Source organism: Vipera berus, assembly GCF_964194415.1.
Source record: "Vipera berus genome assembly, chromosome: 2".
In the NCBI taxonomy this organism is placed as follows: domain Eukaryota; kingdom Metazoa; phylum Chordata; class Lepidosauria; order Squamata; family Viperidae; genus Vipera; species Vipera berus.
This window is the reverse complement of record NC_138203.1, coordinates 103,441,071-103,463,285: the sequence shown is the minus strand read 5'-3', so window position 1 is coordinate 103,463,285 and position 22,215 is coordinate 103,441,071. Positions and strand designations below refer to the sequence as shown.

The following is a 22,215-nucleotide window of genomic DNA, read 5'->3' as shown; positions in this document are numbered from 1 at the left end:
AAGCTGGTCTCTAACATTTTCCCCTGTTCTAAGAGCTACGTACGTTCCCTCAAAGGGGGTAGGAAATTTATATGTAGGGCAATTTGGTCCATTGTAACTAGGTGTGCAATGGAAAAAATAAAGTTTGGCAAGGTGTGATTTTTAAAGGCCTTCTAGTCTTTTAATTGCCCCACCAATGCAAACAGTGATGATAACAAAACAAGTAGTTGATATGTTTTAAGATCAAGTCCTTTTTTTCCACCTTCTCAATTCAGTTACCTCCTTCCCAGAGCTGAGAAGTCAACTAGCTGGCCTCTTGCCTAAGGCAGAACTAAAACACAGCTCCCAGTTTCTAGCCAGTGTCTTAACCTCTAAATTAAAATGATTGTACTTGCATACTACTGTTTTATAAATCCATTTCTGATCTGTAAGCTTTTGAAAGTTTCCCTCAAATTTTACAAGGTATTACTTGTTAAGAGTTTGAATATGTTATTGTTTCCATTTTTAATGAAAAAGAACAGAAAAACGAAGGGAAAAGGGAATCTCACTGTCTTTCTCTGTTACCTCTTTATATACATATAAAGCTACACTGGTTGTTCATAAATCTTTTGTAACATTCATTCTTCATTAATTGGGACTACGGTATCAATTTATCTTTTCAGTGTTAGAGTCAAGTCTCTTAGTGACAGGTAGAGGAAGGTGAAAGTTTTTATTTCTACTATTTTATTCAATTCAGACTTCTCCACTTTTCATAACTATTCCAGCAACCTAGAGATTATTATTGCCTTGAATACAAATTGTAAACTTTGATAGGATGTCTAGAAATGAACACCAGAGTGGGATCTATAGCCAAATCTGCCACAAAGGATAACGGGTCTAATATCTCTTTCAGTCCTCAAAAAGTTGATTGTTTGTCAGAGAGCCTCTATCCTATTCTAATACTTAAATTACTTTTCCCCAACATATTCTCTATCCATCAATATTTTAGGAAATGAGATTTTACAGAGGAAAAAGTTTATGGAGTCCTATATAAAGCATTCCTCTGAATGCATCTTTAGTGGGTCAATGACTGTCAATTCTTGTGAGTGCACTTGATGTTTCTTTTGTTTTCTTAAACTTGTTCACTTGACTTCTGACATGTGGAAATGTGTTTTTAATTGCTCCAGGAAGAACGTCACATTATATACTAAACACCTGATTTATATGTGATGCTATACAGTTTGTCTGGCCATATGCCAGAAAGTTAAACAGGAGAAGGCTCTTACTTGGGAGTGTGCAGAATAAATCTTTCTCTAAGAACATACTAAGGTGGAATATTCCAGCAATTAATGCCAAGTATATTGTAGATACTCTTTACTCTTCTTTTAATTTGCCCAGCTCTAGATAGCAATTCTAGTTTATTGTGGCTGAACTCAAAAAGCTAAACAAGTTTGGATTTTGACAGATGGGAAAGCAGGAAATGCCACTTCTGTAGGCCAGTTTGTACTAGATGGTTGTAGTGTTTAAGATGTTGGACCAGATTCAGTTCTATTCTGAACATCTCTAAACAATTTTATGTCAATCACTCTCTTGTATTCTAACCTACCTCAAAACGTGCAGTTGTAGGAATAAAATGAAAGGATATTCTTTATAAACTGCCTCCTGGGGAAAGGGTAGGATATGAATGTAGCAAATAAATGCATAAATTAAAAAGAAAGCATTCCAGTGGCAAAATACTTCTGCACTGGTTGTATTCAAGAAATCACCAGGAGTAAAAAAAGAAGTTACATGTTTTGATTCAGAGCCCCAGTTTCAAAAATGCTACTGTTGAAAGAAAAATCTTTATCAGGGTCCAGTCCAAGCCGGGAATAAACAAAATGGAGACTGCTTTAGAAAGAAGGTTATAGTTTATTGAAGAGCAGAGCCAGACAGAAATATGGCTCTGGGAAAGCTGACCACATGTTGCTGGGAGTGTTGGTTTTTTAATATCTTCTTGGGCTTTTGTGTTTGGAGTTGTTCTTCCTGTTCCTGTGGCATGAACTTTGACCTGAGGTTCAGTGTGCCTTTCTGGTATTCTAATGGTGGTGGGTTAATCCTGTTATGTCCCAAAGGTCATATCTTGCTTCTGTGGGGCTGTGGCTGATGACTATGTCCTGTGTTGGATTTTTTGGGTGAGCGGTTGTTGGTTCTAGGGATCTTTTGTCTTTCTATTCCTATCATTTCTAAGCTTCCTGGCTCCAATCTTTCTGAAAGGATTATCACATCTGCATTTCTACAGACCTGGCCTCTGCTTGGGGCAGAGAGACTTGGGGTGGTGGTGGTTTCTGCCTAAGATTTTCCATTATTCCTTTGGAGAAATATATTATGCCTTTTTAATATTCCCCAAAATATTTCTTTCTCGGGGGGGGGGAGGAGACTGACTTCCCACACTAACTTTCCTAAACAGTCTTTTAAACTTTTAAATGCAAGTATAAACTGCTTTTCAAATAAACAAATCCATTATTTAAATAATGTTCATCTCTTACCATTAAAATACAGTAGCAAACATGTTTCATTGTACCTCTGCAGTATTCATTCCTTTGAGGGTCTTAGCATAATGTTCAGGATGCAAATGGTCCTTGACCATTGCCAAGGTAAAGTAGGAGGTTTGTTTATTTGTTTATTTACTTTCCTTCTTAACCAGCCATTCTTAGAGGCTCTATGTGGCTAACTAAACAATTTAATAACACACCCTTCCAAATGCATGCAAAAGCAATCTATATAAATAAGTCATGAATGATGCATACTGTAAAGCAGCTTTCTACGGGGCCAACTAAAAGAGAATTTTTTTTACAATTTTCTGGAAAAACAGGAGAAATGAAATAGGCCAGAGTTCAGCAATGGATAAAGCTTGCCTCTGAGGCCCCGTCAGCTGATAATCTTGCCCAAATGGTACTTGTATTTGACTCTGTAAGATCTAGTTGGATTGGAGAGGAATGCCAGAAGAAGCAATTTCTCAAATAACCAGGACTGAAGCCATGATGACCAGCACCCTGAATCTCACTGGGAAGTCCATTGGTAACCAGTGGAGCTCCAAAAATATTGGAATCATCTAATTATATTGGTGCATACCCATCACTGTCTGGGCCACCACATTTTCTACCAGCTGCATACAGGAGAGAAATAAAAATGGAAGGAGCATAGGTAGCAAGCAAGAAGAAAGACAAAAAGGAGACCACTGAATAGACAATGAGACAGAGAAGAGAGATGGTCAATATGTATTGGGTATTGAGGCTGTGGCAGGTCTAACCCAAGCCCTGGCCCAGAAAATACTAGATGCAAAACCTGGAGAAGGTTCAGATCATTTAATATTGCCCCCTTTGGTTACTTATGGCTAAATGTAGGAGGTAGTCCCAAGGATACATGTGAATGAAATAATAACATTGCTCTGCCCAAGTGCCATTTCCCTTATGAGATCAGTGCCTTGTCACTGATTTTCTTGGCAGTCTGTTCCCCATTTAACTTTGTTCTAAATAAAACATTTCCTATTTTTGTGCTTACTTAATGTCATGGTTCCGACAGATGAAACTCTTCAAAGAACTTTGAGGCTTTGTTTACCTTAAAAAATCTTTTATTTGAGTAGCACAGCATCGGCACTAATATAGTCGAAGCCAAAAACTGAGTTCTTCTCCCTTGAGCACATAGTTTCAAAGCCCAATTCCCTCCTCCAATTAACAGTTATAAATCACATTCCCCAATTAGTTTGAAATGCAGGCTTCCCCTCCAGTTCTCCAGCCCACCAATTCTTATCATCTCTTATTTCAATAACCTTGGTTCTCACACTAGGTACAGTATTGTTACGTCTAGCTAAACTCTCATGCACATTCCTCCCCCCCCAGCATCATCTAACTCTGAGTCTAACTGTAAGAGTAAAACATAAGAAGAAAATGGTTGCATCTCTATCTGTTGACAATGCAAAAACATCCAATGTTAGCAGTGTTGACATTAAATACATAGGCATCACTCATAATCTATGCACAGAGGAGAGATTTCAGGAATGCGAAGCTGGATAATTCTCCAGAGAAGGAAGCCCTTACTGATAACAACCACCAGTAGCGAGTTGGCCTCTATAAACATAACCACAAGTGAAGCTGGTTTCAAGGACAGAATTAATATTTTGTCTTACTCTTGCCCAACCTGCTGTCATGTAGGAAATGTGTGAATGTTTTTAGTAGGCTTGGGTGAGGCAGTTTAAGTCTATCTTAACAAAGAACCTCATGTGGTGAATGCCACTCTTTATCAAGGCAAAGGGTTATAAGGCCTCATTTTGATTTTTCCCAAAGCTATTCTTGAGATGCTGTCTATCCATTTAAGAATCCATGATACAGATGTTTGATATAAGTGTTTCATTATTTATTTGTATCCAAAAAGTTAACCATGAACTTGTAGGGCTTTGCATATCCTTTCAAAATCACATCCAAGGAATGGAAGCCTATTTCATTTGTCAGGCTTTGTTTTCAATTATACTATGTAAAAACTGAATGTGTATATATATATATATATATATATATATATATATATATATATATATATGTATATGTATATGTATATGTATATGTATATGTATATGTATATGTATATGTATATGTATATGTATATGTATGTATGTGTTTTCGTAGATTCTCGCGGGTGTCTGTATGTGTAGGTCTAGAGTCTCGGGTTTCTTCCCGCGTTCCTTTCATCTTCAGAAAGTTGTGGCGACGTTTCGACAAAATCCCATCCGTCATCATCAGGCCGGAGTATTCCTCCTGCTGCTTTCAGATAAAAATGTGAAATTGGGTAAACACAGAAATCTGACAGAATTTTGATAGTTTGATTATTAATTTTGCTTTTTTTTGTCAGATTCCTCAAACATACAATACTTCCTGGTCATGCCTTTCCTATCTTTTCATTAAACTTCTGTTTGCTGTTGACACAGATTATTTTGATCCACAAGAGTAATTTTCTCATTGGACTTTTTTTTCTGCAGAATCTGGGAATCTCCTCTTCTCTTGGCTGCCAAGGACAACAACGTTCAGGGTCTCAGAAAATTAATCCAAGATGGTTCTTGTGACATTTATCAAAGAGGTAATTAAACCTATTCTGAAGAGAGAATTTTCTTGGACCATCAAGTGCTGCATTACTATTATATGCATTAATCTCTCCATTCTTTGATCCTCTGCAGTACATATGTGCAGATGTGTATACAGATGTGACTCTTCTTTCACATGTTGTTGTTACATGCTGGCTGGGGAATTCTGGGAGTTGAAGACTACAGGTCCTAAAGTTGCTTAGATTGAGAAACACTGCACTGGGGGTGCCCAAAACAGCCATCAAGAAATGTTCTGGTACAACATTTTTTGAAGCAGAACATTTCCAGATTACTTGAAACAGTCCATTCCAGGGTCGGAATGTTCTGTGACTTAACATTTTGCAATCCTTTAGTACACACCCAAGACTAGTGAACACCTAGGCACATGCCCTACTTCTGTTTTAGGCCTCTTTGCTAAGCTCTAAATTTTATATTAAAAGATATCCGTCAGTGAGGCAAGCCAAACTTTCTCTCCTTCCCTTTAATTTTAGAAAGGCAGACAATAGATAGATGTTTCTTAACTTACATATCTGTCAACCTGCAATGGGTCAAAATGATAGATTATAGTCCATAACACTCAATAAAGAAGCTTTTGTTCTGTAGCTGATCAATTCAGGTGTTGCAGTTGATAACAATATGTTTTTGTGTATCTTTCATGTGTATTGGACAGATATCTGAAACAACAAGCATGGCTTGTTTGTTAACTCATTCTTAAGTGATGATTGTGTTTTTATTATTCTGTGCAGGAGCGATTGGGGAGACGGCTCTCCATGTGGCCACCCTCTATGATTGCACAGAAGCTGCTGACTTTCTTCTGGAAGTGGCTCCAGAACTCATCAATGAGAAAATGACATCAGCACTTTATGAAGGTTATCATTATTAAGGAGTTGAGCTAGGATTTTTTTTTTTAAAAAAAACATACAAAATATATAAATTTATATCAATAGCAAATACTTATAGTTATTGAGATCTTATAGTTATTGAGATCTAAGCACGATGCCCAAATGACATATGATGCAATAGCACTTAGATTTATATACCGCTTCATAGTGTGGTATATAACGGGTTTTTATGTTGTGGATTGTTAATATTGTAAACCACCTGGAATCAGCTATGTGTCAGTTAGATGTGAGTTTATTAAACAAATTTTAAAAATTGTTTAATAAACACATAAATAAAGATTGTAATACATGTAACACTTGATTTAACCCTTGCTGTTGTTGTAAATATTCATGATCTCAACTCAGAAAACAGAATGAATGATAATAGGAACAAAATGTTTGAATAGCTATTATGTATAGTAAGAATGGGAATTTTTATCTTTTTTTCCTGAACTATTTACTGCCTGAGAAGCTAAAGCATCAAAGCTAAAATTTGCTGCTAAATCTTATGTTTTGTAGCAAAGCGTGACTGTATTAGGAAGTGGATTTTCTGTGGGAAGATGGTAAAGAAGGGAATGCTTAAAAAACCCTTAATTCTATCTGCAATCTCAGATGCAGTGAATTTAAAAGGGAGGGAATCCTAATAATAGGATTCACAGATGTCATTAATGACATATCTAGTTTAACTGGAGCTTTGGCTTTCATTTCAATCTGAATATTTGTTTGAACTCTGTCAGTTAGGAAAGTTTTGCAGAATATGAAAGATGTTCTTTTTAAATTCCCTGTTGAAAAACAAATCTAAAATAGTGGGTGGGTGGTTGCTTAACATTCCATAATTGAAAACAAGCCAATATTGAGTACAAAGAATGTCCTAATTTGGTTTTTTTTAAAAAAAAAAAATAATTGCAGGACAAACAGCACTCCACATTGCAGCAGTTAATCAAAATGTACATTTAGTGAAATGTCTGCTGAAGAAGAGGGCTCACATTTCTACGCCCCGAGCTACAGGACACTTCTTCAGGCGTAACTCCTCACATCGTTCTTATTTTGGTATGATTCCGTCTGTTGCTCCACAGGACAGAGATAGATTGATTAGTAGAAGAAAGTTAGTGCTCCACAGAGTTAACTCTACTCTTCAAAAGTTTTTTTCTATCCCTCCTGTTACTGCTGGGTCTGTCAGTTTAGTAAAGAAATCTTAGTAGACTGGTTTTACCTGTCTACAACTCCTCAAAGTTATGACAGCCTTGGAAGAAAAAAAACCTGACCCCCCTTAGTCACGTGGTTGTATTTCAGGCATTTGGCAACCAGGTTTCATTTATGATGAGTTGTAATATCGTGCAGTCACACAATCACTTTCTGTGACTTTTCCATTATCTAATGTCCATTGGATAAGCTAAATTTGGATTTACAACCACATGATTTTAATGACCATAGTGATTTGCTTTACGACCATCATAAACATGGTTGTAAAATTGAGCCTGGTCACATGGTGACTTGACGTACAACCAGAATATCTTACAACCAAAATTCCAACTCAAATTTGATAATTAGTTGAGGACAGCCTGTAATTAAAGAAGAGTCCTTGAAATAATATCTTAAATCCCATTACCATGCACACTAAAGTTAGTCTGGATCCAACCCATTATTTTATTTTTTAAGAAATAACAGTATATGTTGGTTTTGGATCATGTATGCAGTATATGTTGGTTTTGGATCATGTTTTAAGGAATGGCTTTCCTTAAAACACAGCTGCTGTCATAAGAAAAGTAAAGGATGAAAACTATTTAATGGAAACTGATTAATCAAGAGCAACTTATTCATTGATCCTCCAATATAAATGAAATCAGCTAAATAGGTAAAGGTAAAGGTTCCCCCACACATGCGTGCTAGTCGTTTCTAACTCTACAGGCCGGTGCTCATCTCCATTTCAAAGCCGAAGAGCCAGCGCTTGTCCGAGGACATCTCCGTGGTCATGTGGCCGGCATGACTAGACGCCAAAGGCGCACGGAACGCTGTTACCTTCCCACCGTAGTGGTCCCTATTTTTCTACTTGCATTTTTACGTGCTTTCGAACTGCTAGGTTGGCAGAAGCTGGGATGAGTAACAGGCGCTCACTCTGTTACGCGGCACTCAGGATTCAACCCGACAAACTGCCGACCTTCTGATCAACAAGCTCAGCATCCTAACCCACTGAACCCCAATTATGAGTCTCAGAAAAGTTTTTTTATTTATTTGTTTATTACTGAAGCTTTGTTTGAATTTTGTTTTCCCTCTCAAATTCTTCCATAGGGGAGCATGTTTTATCTTTTGCTGCCTGTGTGGGCAATGAGGAAATTGTTCGTCTATTAATTGAAAATGGAGCTGATATCAGGGCACAAGATTGTCTAGGTAAGATGGCCACAGTCAACTTCTAAAAACATGGATTGTTTTTGGTAGAAACAATAAGGAATTATACCTGGTTTGAATTTGGTAGACTACTGATTAATCAAACATTTACACTTATGTACAAGTATATGATACCGTAGCATTTAATTCATTTTTAATAGTTATCTTTTAAATTCTTAGGATTTTTTTAGTGTTTTATTTTTTCTTTCTGTAATACACCTCATTCAAACTGCTATATAACAAAGTATGTCTCAGTTCTCAGCCTCGCCAATAAATTATCTCACTGATTCAAAATGAATATATAAAGATGAAGAGCTAATAACATTTGAATAAGTCCTTCGGGAGAAGGGCGGTATATAAATAAAATTATTATTATTATTATAATGCTTGTGAAACATTACTAAGTTGGATTAATTCAGTATTAACCAACTGTGCAATTGTTTACAGTAAATGTAGTTCTCACATTGTTTCATCTCCAGGAAACACGGTTCTTCACATTCTAGTTCTTCAGCCGAACAAAACATTTGCATGTCAGATGTACAATCTCATCCTATCCTATGATAAAAAAGAAGGGAACTTGGAACCACTTGACTTGATTCCCAACAATGAAGGTCTTACTCCATTCAAACTGGCTGGAGTTGAGGGTAACACTGTGGTGAGCACATGGCCCAGTTGATCTCTATGGGAATATTTTGGGGGGAAAAGAATTTTAAGAATATAATTTGTTTATATATCTTGTTTTGTTCTCAGAAAAGTCCTAGACATTTACATTAGGCTCACTGACAATTTCCCATTCAATTAGACCAATTAGACCAAAAGCCAAATTCAGAAGTTAAGTCTTGGATTATTATAGATTATTGTTTTGTGCTGTAGCAGGCTCATGCCTTAGATCCTCCTTTTCTTCATATACAAAGCAACAACATTTAAAGTTCCATTTATGTTCTTCATGTTTTACCTAGGAATGGAAAAAGAATATACAAACCCAAGTCTCATATATATAATATCACAGTTGGTACTTGTTTAATAATAGTATTAGCAAATCCTATTCCTTCAGATCATTTTCTGGTGTAATTGTACTTCAAATTTATTTTTACTATGAACACCTCTTTCTTTTTATTAGAAATGTGATTTTTTTGGGGGGGCAGAGGTTCTTTGGGGTGTTTTGTTTCAAATCAGTCTTGACTCCTGGCAACAATGTGGACTAGGTCCATTCAGTTTTCTTGGCATAGTTTTTCAGAAATGATTTTGCTATTGCTTTGTTCTTGGGGATTAAAAAGAGACAGAATGACTGGCTCAAGGTTATACAATTGGCTTCATACCTAAAGCAATACTGAATTTTGTAGATCTAGAAATCAGACTCTTGGTTCTAGATCAGTGCCTTTAACTACTGGATAAAGTTTTGGATCCTAAAAGATAGTAGACTTTTAAACCATTCTGACTGTATTTCAGAATCTCTGCACTTTCATCCAATTCCAACATCCAGAGTTGAATTATTTTGAAACTCAATGCCATCTTTAATACATTCTAGTACTGAATCTTATCAGCAATCTGAGGTAAACAATCTTGTGCTCTTTTTCTTTTTCAGATGTTCCAGCATCTTATGCAAAAGCGTAAACATATAATGTGGTCTTTGGGGCCCATTACCTCCATTCTCTATGACCTTACAGAAATTGATTCCTGGGGTGAAAACCAATCTTTTCTAGAACTTGTTGTATCAACAAAGAAAAGAGAGGTACTATGGAGCTCAGATACTTTTAATCTTGGTAGAATGATGACTGTTTCTATTTATGGAAAAAGGAATTTGAATGTTCTGTTAGGATGTTCATATAAATTGCATTATCTATAAACCTTTTAGGGACACGGTGGCTCAGTGGGTTAAGACGCTGAGCTTGTCGATCAGAAGGTCGGCAGTTTGGCAGGTCGAATCCCGAGTGCCGCGTAACAGAGCGAGCGCCTGTTACTCGTCCCAGCTTCTGCCAACCTAGTAGTTTGAAAGCACGTAAAAATGCAAGTAGAAAAATAGGGACCACTACGGTGGGAAGGTAACAGCGTTCCGTGCATCTTTGGCGTCTAGTCATGCCGGCCACATGACCACGGAGACGTCCTTGGACAAGCGCTGGCTCTTCGGCTTTGAAACGGAGATGAGCACTGGCCCCTAGAGTCGGAAACGACTAGCACGCATGTGCGGGGGAACCTTTACCTTTACTTTTATGAACGTTTTATTCAGCTGATGAAGAAGCAAAGATTGCTGAGATTCTGGTAATAGAAATCACATCACAGACTTCAGGGATCAGATTAAGAGAACAGTCTTTCAATGCAAATTGTATACAACAGGTGGACAATTTGACTGAATAAGCTGAATCTCCTGTACTCCTGTTACATTTTTTCATTCAAATAAAGATTTAGAGTCTAGTCAAAATATTCATAGCATAAATCACCCATTTGAAAATTTGCTTCTTCTCTATTTACAGAATGTCATCTGATTTAACAATTTAGAAAATCCAACTATATCATTCTTTGATTTATAGAAAATAATTTGTTCCATGGGCTTCTATTTGTTTTCTATTTTTATTTTTCATTCATCTCTGAAAATGATTCCAGAAAGTTCAAAATTTCCTTCAAATTTGAATTGAATTTGAATTTATTAAATTTATATGCCGCCCTTCTCCCTAAGGACTCAGGGCGGCTCACAACAATAAAAGTTTTTTTTAAAAAAGCCATATAGTTAATTGTTTATACAGCAGCTTTCTTCCTGGAGCTGAAGGTGATATACACAGTGCTTCCTCTTCCAGTTTTTTTTTTCTTTCCAAAACAACCCTTTGACATAAGCTGAGCTGAAAAAGCCTCTTTCTAAATTTGGAAGCAGATTGCAGTAGTATTTAATGGATTTTGAGAAAGCTGTTTTCAAAGTCTCTGAAATGTTATTCCAAAAATAGAAAAATCTTCACAAGTCTTTATGGAAATTTAGATGGTGATGATATTTATATCCTGCCATTATTTTATAGTTTAGTTTGGTAATGTCTTTTGTTTGAATGTAAGGGCTGTCGCTCAGAGATAGATAATTTACTTTGAATTCAAAAGTTCCTGGTTTTAATTCCTGGTATGATGGAGATACCAATGAGAATCACTCCTGCCTCAAATCCGAGTAAGCCATTGTTGGCCAACTTTGTCACCTTGTAATTTTCATTCTACCTCTGGTTGTAAGTGATGAAAACAGATCAATTGTCCTGGAAAGATAAATTGTTTGCCTACTAAGACCTTGTTAACCTTATTGGATTTTGCATGTGCTATCTGGCTGTCATCATGTTAAATTTAATAACTTGTGTGCTTTATGGGAAGTTTTTTTTTACACAACTTACAGTCATCATTGACTTTATAACACCAATTTTCAACTTTACTTTTGTGAAAATTATATATGACATTTGACAGTTTTTGACTTCTTTGAATCATAAACATAATCAGAAAAAAGTGGCTGCATTTAGTTGAAATCATATTCACAGATGGCAGCACTCTAATGAGATAATGCACTTCAAATTATCTTCCTTTTTATATACTTTTTTATGCACTGAGGATCATTCCACATCTTAAAGAAATTTTAGTCTTTCTACTCTTCTGGCAATTTCAGTTTTAGGACTGATCATTGAGCGTCATTACAGGCCCCAGATACTATCCATTGATGAGTATAGCTCTACACTGGTTAGATTCATAGATTGCCATAAGCCTTGGTTTATTTCAACTACAGCTTACTGAAAAAAATCATTTCTTAGCTTATGTGTGAAGTTATCAACATATATTTTTAATATTTTGAAGAAAGCAGGCAAATTTATTAATTTGTGTGGTTAAAATAGAATCAGTTCACCCCTTCTTATATGAGGCAAATGATATACATTTTACAAGTGTAACTGAATTCAGTGAATGATATTTGTTTTATTGATCCATAGTTTAAAATGTAGTAAGTTAATCCTAACAAACTTTTATATATAATTTTTAAAGAAGTTTTTTGACAGAGTAAAAACAATGCACATTTAAAGTTCAACACGAGAGAAGTAAAAATAATCAAAAAGGAAAAAAGCAAAAAGAGATAGAAAAGAAGAAAAATAGAATAATAAAGAAGTGGATCCCAATCTTCTTAGCAGCAGTTAAAAGTACATTTGCTTTTTATCATCTCTCTCTAAAGATACATCAAAGTTAATTCTAAAATTCTAATTCAGAAAAAGGTGAATGATCCAATTAGTTTAATATTAGTATCAAACCAAATTCTCTACATGGGGCTTCCCTTGAAGACCACTCGGAGGCTCCAACTGGTACAGAATGCAGCCGCGAGAGTTGTCTTGGGAGTTTCCCGATACTCCCATGTTACACCTCTGCTCCGTGAGCTGCATTGGCTACCAGTTGTCTTCTGAGTGAGATTCAAGGTTTTGGTAATGGTTTTCAAGGCCCTACATGGCATGGGTCCGGAGTACCTCGGGGATCACCTGCTGCCAGCGTCAACTTCCCTCCGCCCTGTGCGTTCCCACAAAGAGGGCCTCCTCAGGGTGCCACCGGTCAGAGAATGTCAGCTGGTGGCCCCCAGGGGGAGGGCCTTCTCTGTGGGTGCCCCGGACTTATGGAATCAGTTGCCGGTTGAGCTCCGGACGGCGCCTGACCTTCGCTCCTTCCGACGCGATCTGAAGACCTATTTATTTGAACAAGCTGGCCTGGCCTGATGGGGGATGTGTTGGGGTTTTTATTGCGGGGTTTTTATACTATTATTTATTGTTTTAGCTTGGGCTCTGTTTAATTCTCTTTTAACTTTTGTATTTTGCATTTTATATGTGCCCTGTTCACCGCCCTGAGTCCTTCGGGAGAAGGGCGGTATACAAATATAAATAATAATAATAATAATAATAATAATAATAATAATAATAATAATAATAATAATAATAATAATAATAATAAATATGATTGACATATAATTCTAAGTCACAAGATGGCTTTCATTATCCATCCACTTAGCATTCTGATTATAATGGTGCATCGTACCTATAATTTGTGATTTCAAACTGTGATTAGAAAATATACCTTCAATTGGGCTTTCTGATTCTGTTTATTGGCCAGGAGCAAAACATGGCTTTGCAATTCAGGTTTCACTTCAAACTGTCATCAAATTTCATAGCCATGGTTAGGCATGATTCATAAAGTAAACAATTCCATATAAACAAATGATCTACCAGTTTTCCTTCCATGAATTCAGGAGATCTGGGTAATAAAAATAAGGGATCATAATAAGTAATCAATGATTGCAATATAGCAATGTCAGACTCTGGGCCCTACAATATTACCCATCTTGAATATCATATGAATTGAAATACAAATAGATAGACATTGCAAAACAAAAATAACAATAAATTCTGATTGGGAGGCAGGGACAGAGTGAGACTCGGTAAATAAATTATCTCCAAGCTTTTAAAATAAATGTGAGAGCTTGGAGGAATTTAACCATCTGGCCCCGGGCTGCCGAGATCACAATGTGGTATTTCAGCTACATAAAAAAAAGAGTTTTAAGTGTTGAGAATAACCAAATAAGGTAAATCCACCATCAATTAAATTCATGTCACACACACACACCTCCGCCACTCAAACCGTCCATGGTTAAAGGTCAGCAAACCGAGAAAGTCCAAGCACTGTAGATGCTTCACAGGCCATAAACCCATTAATTGGTATAAGCTTCCTACTGCCATCCATAATTCAATTTAGCTCTTGTATTCACACCTTTGGAAGCCAAGCATTTTAGAAAGATCTTATTTTGTTTAAAGCATGAAAAGAAGTTTTATTAGAAGTCTAATTTGTGCATTTGTCCATCATTCTATTTTAAAAGATGCTCATTGATTGCCAGTGGCTTGAGGACATGATTCAAAATATCTTTAAAACTTCATGACTTATTATGAACTTGCTGATCTCTTAAGATCTGCAGTATAGATGTGTAGTTTTCTCAGGAGCACATGAAAAGCTGTTTTCCCCACCCCACAACTGCTTTCCAATTAGGGAATACACTTTCTTTTGAAAGTTCAAATATCTTTATCCCATTTTTAATGTTATCTTCTTCTTTTTTCTTGTAATATTGCCTTGCAGTTCTTTGTGAAAGACAGTATATAAGCGCCCCCAATATATAAAATTAAGATAATTCATTAAGAATGTATTTTTAAGACATCACCAGTGGCAGATTTTTGAAACATGGGTCTTTAAGAGTTAATCCTCAGTTTTTCTTTCCGCTTCTTCCTTGCAGGCTCGTCGTATCCTAGACATTACTCCTGTGAAGGAACTAGTCAACCTGAAATGGAACACATATGGGCGTCCTTATTTCTGTTTCCTGGCTCTGTTTTATGTCCTCTATATGATTTGCTTCACCATGTGCTGTGTTTATAGACCACTGAAAAATCGCTCAGATAATCAAACGGACGAGCGGGATAACACCATCAGTGTGCAGAAAACACTGCAGGTATATTGGTGTATAACTACAGGTTTCTTTGTGAATCTAGGCAAATTGTATAACAACTGTCTTCAAAATGCAGCACAGAACAATCAACAAAGTTAAATAAATTTTTAAACTTTGCAAAAACACTTTCTGAAAATGCTCCAAGAGGCTGTGAAGAAAAAGGCTGCCACAATCCTGAGAACAGCTTAAAGATGAGGGGGAAAAAATTCACTGAATTTGCCAGCAAAGCTCTCGCTTTCACTAGCCTTTCTGGAACGAGTCATTCTCACCTGATTCAGAGACAAATAATTCAAATTTTTTAGATGGAAGATTGGAAAATAAAATATCTTTCTTGGTACTCAACTGTACCTCTTTAAGTCTGTAAATGGAAATTAGCATTTTATTTTATAACACTCTGCTAAAAACAGTAGCTAAGGAAAGATTCTACTCATGAATGAAGGCGAATATACATGTCCCAGGATAATATTGCAGGATCCAATCTGGATTGGTCACTGTGACCAGCTTCCAAGCTTTTGGACTGACCCAGATTGAATCCTGCAAAGGTTCTATTCTTGTTCTTTTACTGGAATACAGTATTTGGTTTCTATGTTCAGGAAAAAAAATGGGGGAGGGGAAATGCATGTTACTTGTGCAAGGCCATCTTTTGTTCATGTTTCCAATACAAAGATGATTGGGGGACTGGAGGCTAAAACATATAGGGAATGGTTGCTGGAATTGGGTATGTGTAGTTTAACGAAGAGAAGGGTGAGGGGTGACATGATAGCAGTGTTCCAATATCTCAGGGGCTGCCACAAAGAAGAGGGAGTCAAGCTATTCTCCAAAGCACCTGAAAGCAGGACAAGAAGCAATAGATGGAAACTAGTCAAGGAGAGAAGCAACCTAGAACTAAGGAGAAACTTCCTGACAGTTAGAACAATTAACCAGTGGAACAACCTGCCTCCAGAAGGGGGGAATGCTCCAACACTGGAAGATTTTAAGAGGAGACTGGACAGCCATTTGCCTGAAATGGTATAGGGTTTCCTGCCTGAGCAGGGGGTTAGACTAGATGACCTCCAAGGTCCCTTCCAACTTCTTCTTCTTCTTCTTCTTCTTCTTCTTCTTCTTCTTCTTCTTCTTCTTCTTCTTCTTCTTCTTCTTCTTCTTCTTCTTCTTCTTCTTCTTCTTCTTCTTATTATTATTATTATTATTATTATTATTATTATTATTATTATTATTACAGTTTCACTGTCAAGTCAATGCTGCCAAAAGCGAAATAATTACATTAAATTAAACTAAATAAATTAAACATCTTGATGACACCAGTTCTAGGTTTTTCAGATTTTTATCACTTCCTTAATTAGGATACTTTCCTGTTTTTAGGAATCATATCTGACATATGAGGATCAACTCAGGCTTGTGGGGGAGTTAATTACAGTGATAGGAGCCATGGCAATTTTACTCCTTGAGGTAAGGACAAAAGAAAAAAGTTCTAATAAACCGATCTTCATTAAAGTATACCAGTACAAGATATCTGCCATTTGAGAGACATTGTGTTTTGACAAAATCTACCTAAGCAATCATATGTTATCTGAAATAAATACAATTGTCTTGAAAAACATGATGCTACATATGCTATCTGTATTTCTGGCTTTCCTGTTGGGGGATCCAGAGTTAAATTTTGTTTTGGAAATAGTTAAAATAAGTAATTACAAATGAGCTGATTGTGGATGAATATAGCCAGTAATTGTTTGCAGGATCTGTATAAAAATAATTGATCAATATTATGTTTTGAATTCATTTCTTAAAATCACTGTCTTACTAAATTTTACAGGCTTAAGCCATCTTATATTTTAAATTGTACCCTTTTTGGAGCATTTTAACATCTTTTCAGCTTTTGCTTGTCTAATCACCAATATTGAAATATTTTTTGAATGTCTTTATTCTGCAAAATTACTGCTCTAGCACGAAGTGGTTTAGATCACTGACTTATCAAGGTGTTGCTGCCTAGTGAAAAGCAAGTGACATTTTTGCTTGCTGATAATGTATAGGTTTCCCCTTATAAAACCGTATCAGGTATTAACAGCATTGTTCTCATAATGGCTTGTTTCTCTCTATTTTTTCCTTCACTTGGGCACAAAATATGTTTGGAATTCTCTGTACTGTTGAGTCAATTTCTAGAGGTAGACTCAGCACATTGGTGATTTCAGTCCTCACTGAAGTGATTGTTGGTTACAAACTTTTGATATATATATCATTTTTATAGATTCCAGATATTCTAAGAGTTGGAGCCACAAAGTACTTTGGACAAACTATCCTGGGAGGACCTTTTCACATAATAATGTGAGACTCTACAGTTCCAAAACTCACAATACTCTTTTTTTCTTATATATACTTCGCCATTGTAACTTTCCTTTCACCATTTTTCTCTTCCATTTCTATCTACTTCAAATCTAGATTTCTTTCTTTGTAAATTTGTGTCTCTTAACATCTGTTTAAGTTCTGTCTGGAAAAGTTGTCTGCTGATTCTCAGGAGATTCTCCTGAGAAATTTGAAAACCCTCAGACGTTTCAACCTGAGAAATAAATATTGCATGCATTAAAATTGACAGCAAACAATTTTTTCGGGAGAAATGCCTTGTTCCAGCACAAGGGAATAAAGAGATTCTCCATTCTGTGAATGTGCACGAGCATGTATTTACATGTATTGTCTGCTCATGTATGTTTAGGGCTCACTTCTGTTTTCATTAATTTTAGGTTAATTAATTACTCATTCTCACTTAAATATATTTTTTCATTTCCAGCATTACATACGCCTGTATGATCCTGATAATCATGGTAATGCGCCTGACCAGCACAGAAGGAGAAGTGGTCCCCATGTCCTTTGCCCTGGTATTGGGCTGGTGCAACATCATGTACTTTGCACGAGGATTTCAAATGCTTGGGCCTTTCACCATCATGATACAAAAGGTAAGGAAAAAGCTAAAAACTGAAGTCAAACTGACAAAGAATTCCACAGGTATTCCTCAACTGAAAACCATAATTGGGCCTACAATTATGGTTGTAAGTTGATGCAGTCATAAATCAAGGCATTGCACGACTGAATCCAATTTTCCAATAGTTTGTGTGGTAGTTGTTAAGCAAATGTCACACTGATTAAACCAATTAGTTTTCCCCAGTGATTTTTTTTTTGGTCAGAAACTGGAAGTCAACAAACTGGCAAGAAATGTCACAAATTGCAGGCATGTAACTACGGAAGGCTGCAAGGCTGAGCTGGTTGCTAAGCACCCAAGTGCAATCACATGACTGCAAGGATGTGTGTGTGTGTGAGACTGTTGTAATTTCAAAAACGGTTTGTAAGTAGCTTTTGGGTGGGTCCAATTTTGAATAGTTCTTAAGTGACTGGTTGTGAGTTGAGAAGTACTTGAATTTCTCTCAGAAGTACATCTTTTCCAGTAACTGGAACTGAGAATTTAAAGGTCAGATAATAGTGGTTTGGGAAAAGTAGGAGTTGGGGAAAAGTTAGACATAATAATATTATTGTTTTATCTTTTCTACAGATGATATTTGGTGACCTTATACGTTTTTGTGGGCTAATGGCTGTTGTCATATTGGGCTTTGCCTCAGGTGAGCTCTAAAGCAAGATGTGAACTTCCAATATCATTCCAGTATTCTTTGACTATGCAGTCTGAGAATCTGTTTATAATGTCCTTATTATGGTATTCATCATTTCTCCAGTGGGGAAAAAATCTTTTTTCTCTATATTCCAAGGGTTTGCTTTTTTAAAAAAAAAATTGCACCCAATTGTAATAGCAATGGCTTTCATAAGAATCCTGGAATTTTATGGAATTTTAAAGCAAGAAATCAATATTAGCAAATAATGCAATCTAAAACATAAATTATTTGGTATTCATTGCTGAGTTTGTACTGCCATACAAATGGAGATGCTGGGCATATGTTCAGTGAATGTGATCAAGTACACTGGCTTAACAATAGTGAATAGTGTCTTCTTTGAACAAAATGCATTATAATTTGGAGGAAGGAGGCAATATGCTCCTAAATATTAGTGGAAGGAATGGAGGAATAAACAGCAGGAAAGATTGTTATCAGTCTTTTGGTAGCCATTGTTAAAAGGAAGTTCATCCAAAATGTATTATAATTTGGGGGCAATCTGCTCCTAAATATTAGTGGAAGCAATGGAGGAATAAATAGCAGAATAAATTGTTGTCAACTTTTAGAGGCCATTGTTAAAACTGAGAAGAACAGATCATTTGCTCTAATTTAGCATGATTCCTATGTTTGGGAATTCTATAGGAAATGTACTGAGGTTTCTTGTATAACAGAGTGTTCTGAAGATACAAAGTTTAAAAGCCATTTTAGATGATGGTTTACCCTGAGCCTTCTGTTATTCTGGCTTCTCCATATTTTTTTTAGAAAATATATTATTGTACATTGTTGCCTACTGAACACAGCTGATGATAGGTTTTGTTCCTTTTCATCCATATCTGTATTTGTATATCACATGTTTAAAATTGCCTGCTTTTGTGGAACTTCCGCAGCATTGAATATCAGTATCCAGTTATTCAGGTTATGGAAGAGAAGAAAAGAATTTACATGCCGGGCTAAGATTTTTCATGAGAATTAAGAGAGGCTATTAGTAAATAACTCATAGAGAGAATATCAGCAGAAAGTTAGATAAGGAATTAAGATTCTTGTGGCAAAGTGGTTGAAAGAAATAGTGTAAATTAAGGATGTCGTTATCTGGTTGTGTGTGTGTGTGTGTGTGTGTGTGTGTGTGTGTGTAAATGTATATGTAGCTGACTGTTCATTTTTGTTTCATGAACAGCTTTCTACATCATCTTTCAAACAGAAAATCCAAGCAATCTGGGAGAATTCTATAATTATCCCATGTCTCTCTACAGTACATTTGAGCTCTTCCTTACCATCATAGATGGACCGGCCAACTATGATGTGGATCTGCCCTTTGTGTTCTGTATGGTGTATGCTGCTTTTGCCATTATTGCTGCTTTGCTCATGCTCAACCTGCTCATTGCCATGATGGGTGACACTCACTGGCGAGTAGCCAGTGAACGGGATGAGCTTTGGAGAGCACAGGTGAGATTATAGTCATGTTCTTGCTGCTTTGGATGTGTCTGCGCTGGAAATCTAGACCACTTTACAACTGATTTCATTGCCATGGCTTCCAATGAAGTATTTCTGGGGTTTCATAATAATTAAGTAAACTAGTCTATGTTAAATAAAATTATAATACTGATATGCCCTTATGCTGTAAATTTTCTTCTGAATGCCACTACTATTAGCTGGGAGCTAATTTAATGTTAGGGACGCGGTGGCTCAGTGGGTTAGGACGCTGAGCTTGTTGATCAGAAGGTCAGCAGTTTGGCGGGTCGAATCCCGAGTGCCGCGTAGCAGAGTGAGCGCCTGCTACTCGTCCCAGCTTCTGCCAACCTAGCAGTTCGAAAGCACATAAAAATGCAAGTAGAAAAATAGGGACCACTATGGTGGGAAGGTAACAGCGTTCCGTGCGCCTTTGGCGTCTAGTCATGCCGGCCACATGACCACGGAGACATCCTCGGATGAGCGCTGGCTCTTCGGCTTTGAAACGGAGATGAGCACCGGCCCCTAGAGTTGGAAACGACTAGCACGCACGTGCGGGGGAACCTTTACCTTTACCTTTAATTTAATGTTAACTCTTCCTAAAGTAATTATATTCTCCACTATTGACAATAGACTCTACCATTATCACACTTAGTTAGAAGCAGCTGCTAAATTAATCTGTAATTCTAATTCATTCCAGTTCTTTTAATGAATTTTTTCAACATACAGACTTACAGATATGAATGAAAAATTTCAGGATTCAGATCTGCTGTGCATGGCCACACAAGAGGGAAGAAGAGACACTGTACTCATGTTTAAAGAACTGAGTCCAGAGACAATCTGAAGACCTCACAATTAGATTCTAGAATCAAGGCTGCATCCTATTTAAAACATTGAACTCATGACAAACATGGTAGAACTCATTTCTATGTAAACATGTTATATCACATTCAAATCCATTTCCCTTTTGCTTATATGTAATGTGCACTTTTAATAGATGAAAAGGCTTTTCAAATTGATCATAACAACACTATGTGAGATTATCTGTTGAATAGTTAAAGCTAAAACTAAGGTGCAACATTTTGAAAGATACTTAGAATAAGGAAACAACTGTGATTACTCCCCCATATCCTTTTTCTCATTCCAGCTGATGTAATAATGTTGTGTTCATTTTGTACTCTACAAACTGCAAATGCCACTTCATGAGGTAGCATGCTGTGTTAGCCAAATTCTTTTGTTACAGATTAATTAACTATCCAGAAAATAAGGTCTAATCTATCTCCACCCCATTAGTTTAAATATAGAGAATTATTTTACGTTAGAAAATCATTTGATTTCTTGGTCCGTGCATGAAAGGGGAGAAATTGTTTTGAGCTTGAGAAGATGAAACATTTTTTATAAGAATGTTCTATCTGTATGTTTGAGAGGGCTGTGTTCAAAAATCAGTAATCAGTTTGGGTGTTCCACCATAGGGAACCAAGGAACTCAAAGCAAGCTCTTCTACTCTGTATTTTTCATCCTTGGAACACATTTTAGATAGCATAGTAATTCATGCTGAATGTCTGTCATCAAGGCTACAGAAAAATTGGCCTCTTAATGCTAAAAAACAACACACCTCTCATAGCTCATAACAGAATCACCTGTTAAGCATGATTGTGCAGGCTGTGACCTTGCACAAACAGCCACAGAAATGATTTAAGAAAGGAAGCAAGAGCAATAGATTAATGTCAACACAGCCTATGAACAACATTAACAAAGGAAAAACATATTTCAGTGGGTAATGTACACACACATAGAGTACCTACCCAACGCACATGAGCAATGTATATATTTTGCCCTTGGTAACCCATTGTAACTCTCAACAATCAAGGCAACCTAATTTTTCAGTTTGGCAACCTGAAAACTCAATAGTACAGTAACACAGAGCACATGCTAAGACAAGCCAGTGCAATAACATTCTATTACCAACAATCACCCTTAGTTGCCCTATAGGATAACATGTACTGTAACTTAATCTCAGAACATTGCCTAACTAATTCTCCCTCACCCCTCCATTTTCCTCCTTAACCAATTCTAGGTAAAGACAACAGGGATACATCCTTTACTGCAGGGTCTTCAAACATGGCCCTTTTATGACTTGTGGACTTCTTTTTTTTATTAAAGAGTTTTACAGAAACAAGATTTTACAATATATCCCCAAATCCCCCCCACCCCAAACCACCCCACTTCCCCCTCCACTTCCCAGAGCTAAATACAGGATTATAGTTATAATAATCATATTCTAAATAAGAATTATCCATAATATACAATTAA

The 22,215-nt window shown here is 36.5% G+C and overlaps 1 protein-coding gene across 1 annotated transcript in view; it reads left to right on the top strand.

Annotated features, from left to right (window-relative positions):
* Positions 1-22,215, top strand: part of LOC308662437 (transient receptor potential cation channel subfamily V member 6-like) — a 40,856-nt gene that overhangs the window by 9,584 nt on the left and 9,057 nt on the right. The window contains exons 2-13 of the mRNA XM_081318245.1: positions 4,967-5,064; positions 5,815-5,937; positions 6,859-6,999; positions 8,239-8,337; positions 8,814-8,989; positions 9,920-10,066; positions 14,600-14,812; positions 16,169-16,255; positions 17,052-17,128; positions 17,589-17,754; positions 18,345-18,411; positions 19,631-19,899. Of these exons, the coding sequence (XP_081174371.1) occupies positions 4,967-5,064; positions 5,815-5,937; positions 6,859-6,999; positions 8,239-8,337; positions 8,814-8,989; positions 9,920-10,066; positions 14,600-14,812; positions 16,169-16,255; positions 17,052-17,128; positions 17,589-17,754; positions 18,345-18,411; positions 19,631-19,899 (1,663 nt within the window). The remainder of the gene's footprint in view (positions 1-4,966; positions 5,065-5,814; positions 5,938-6,858; positions 7,000-8,238; positions 8,338-8,813; positions 8,990-9,919; positions 10,067-14,599; positions 14,813-16,168; positions 16,256-17,051; positions 17,129-17,588; positions 17,755-18,344; positions 18,412-19,630; positions 19,900-22,215) is intronic.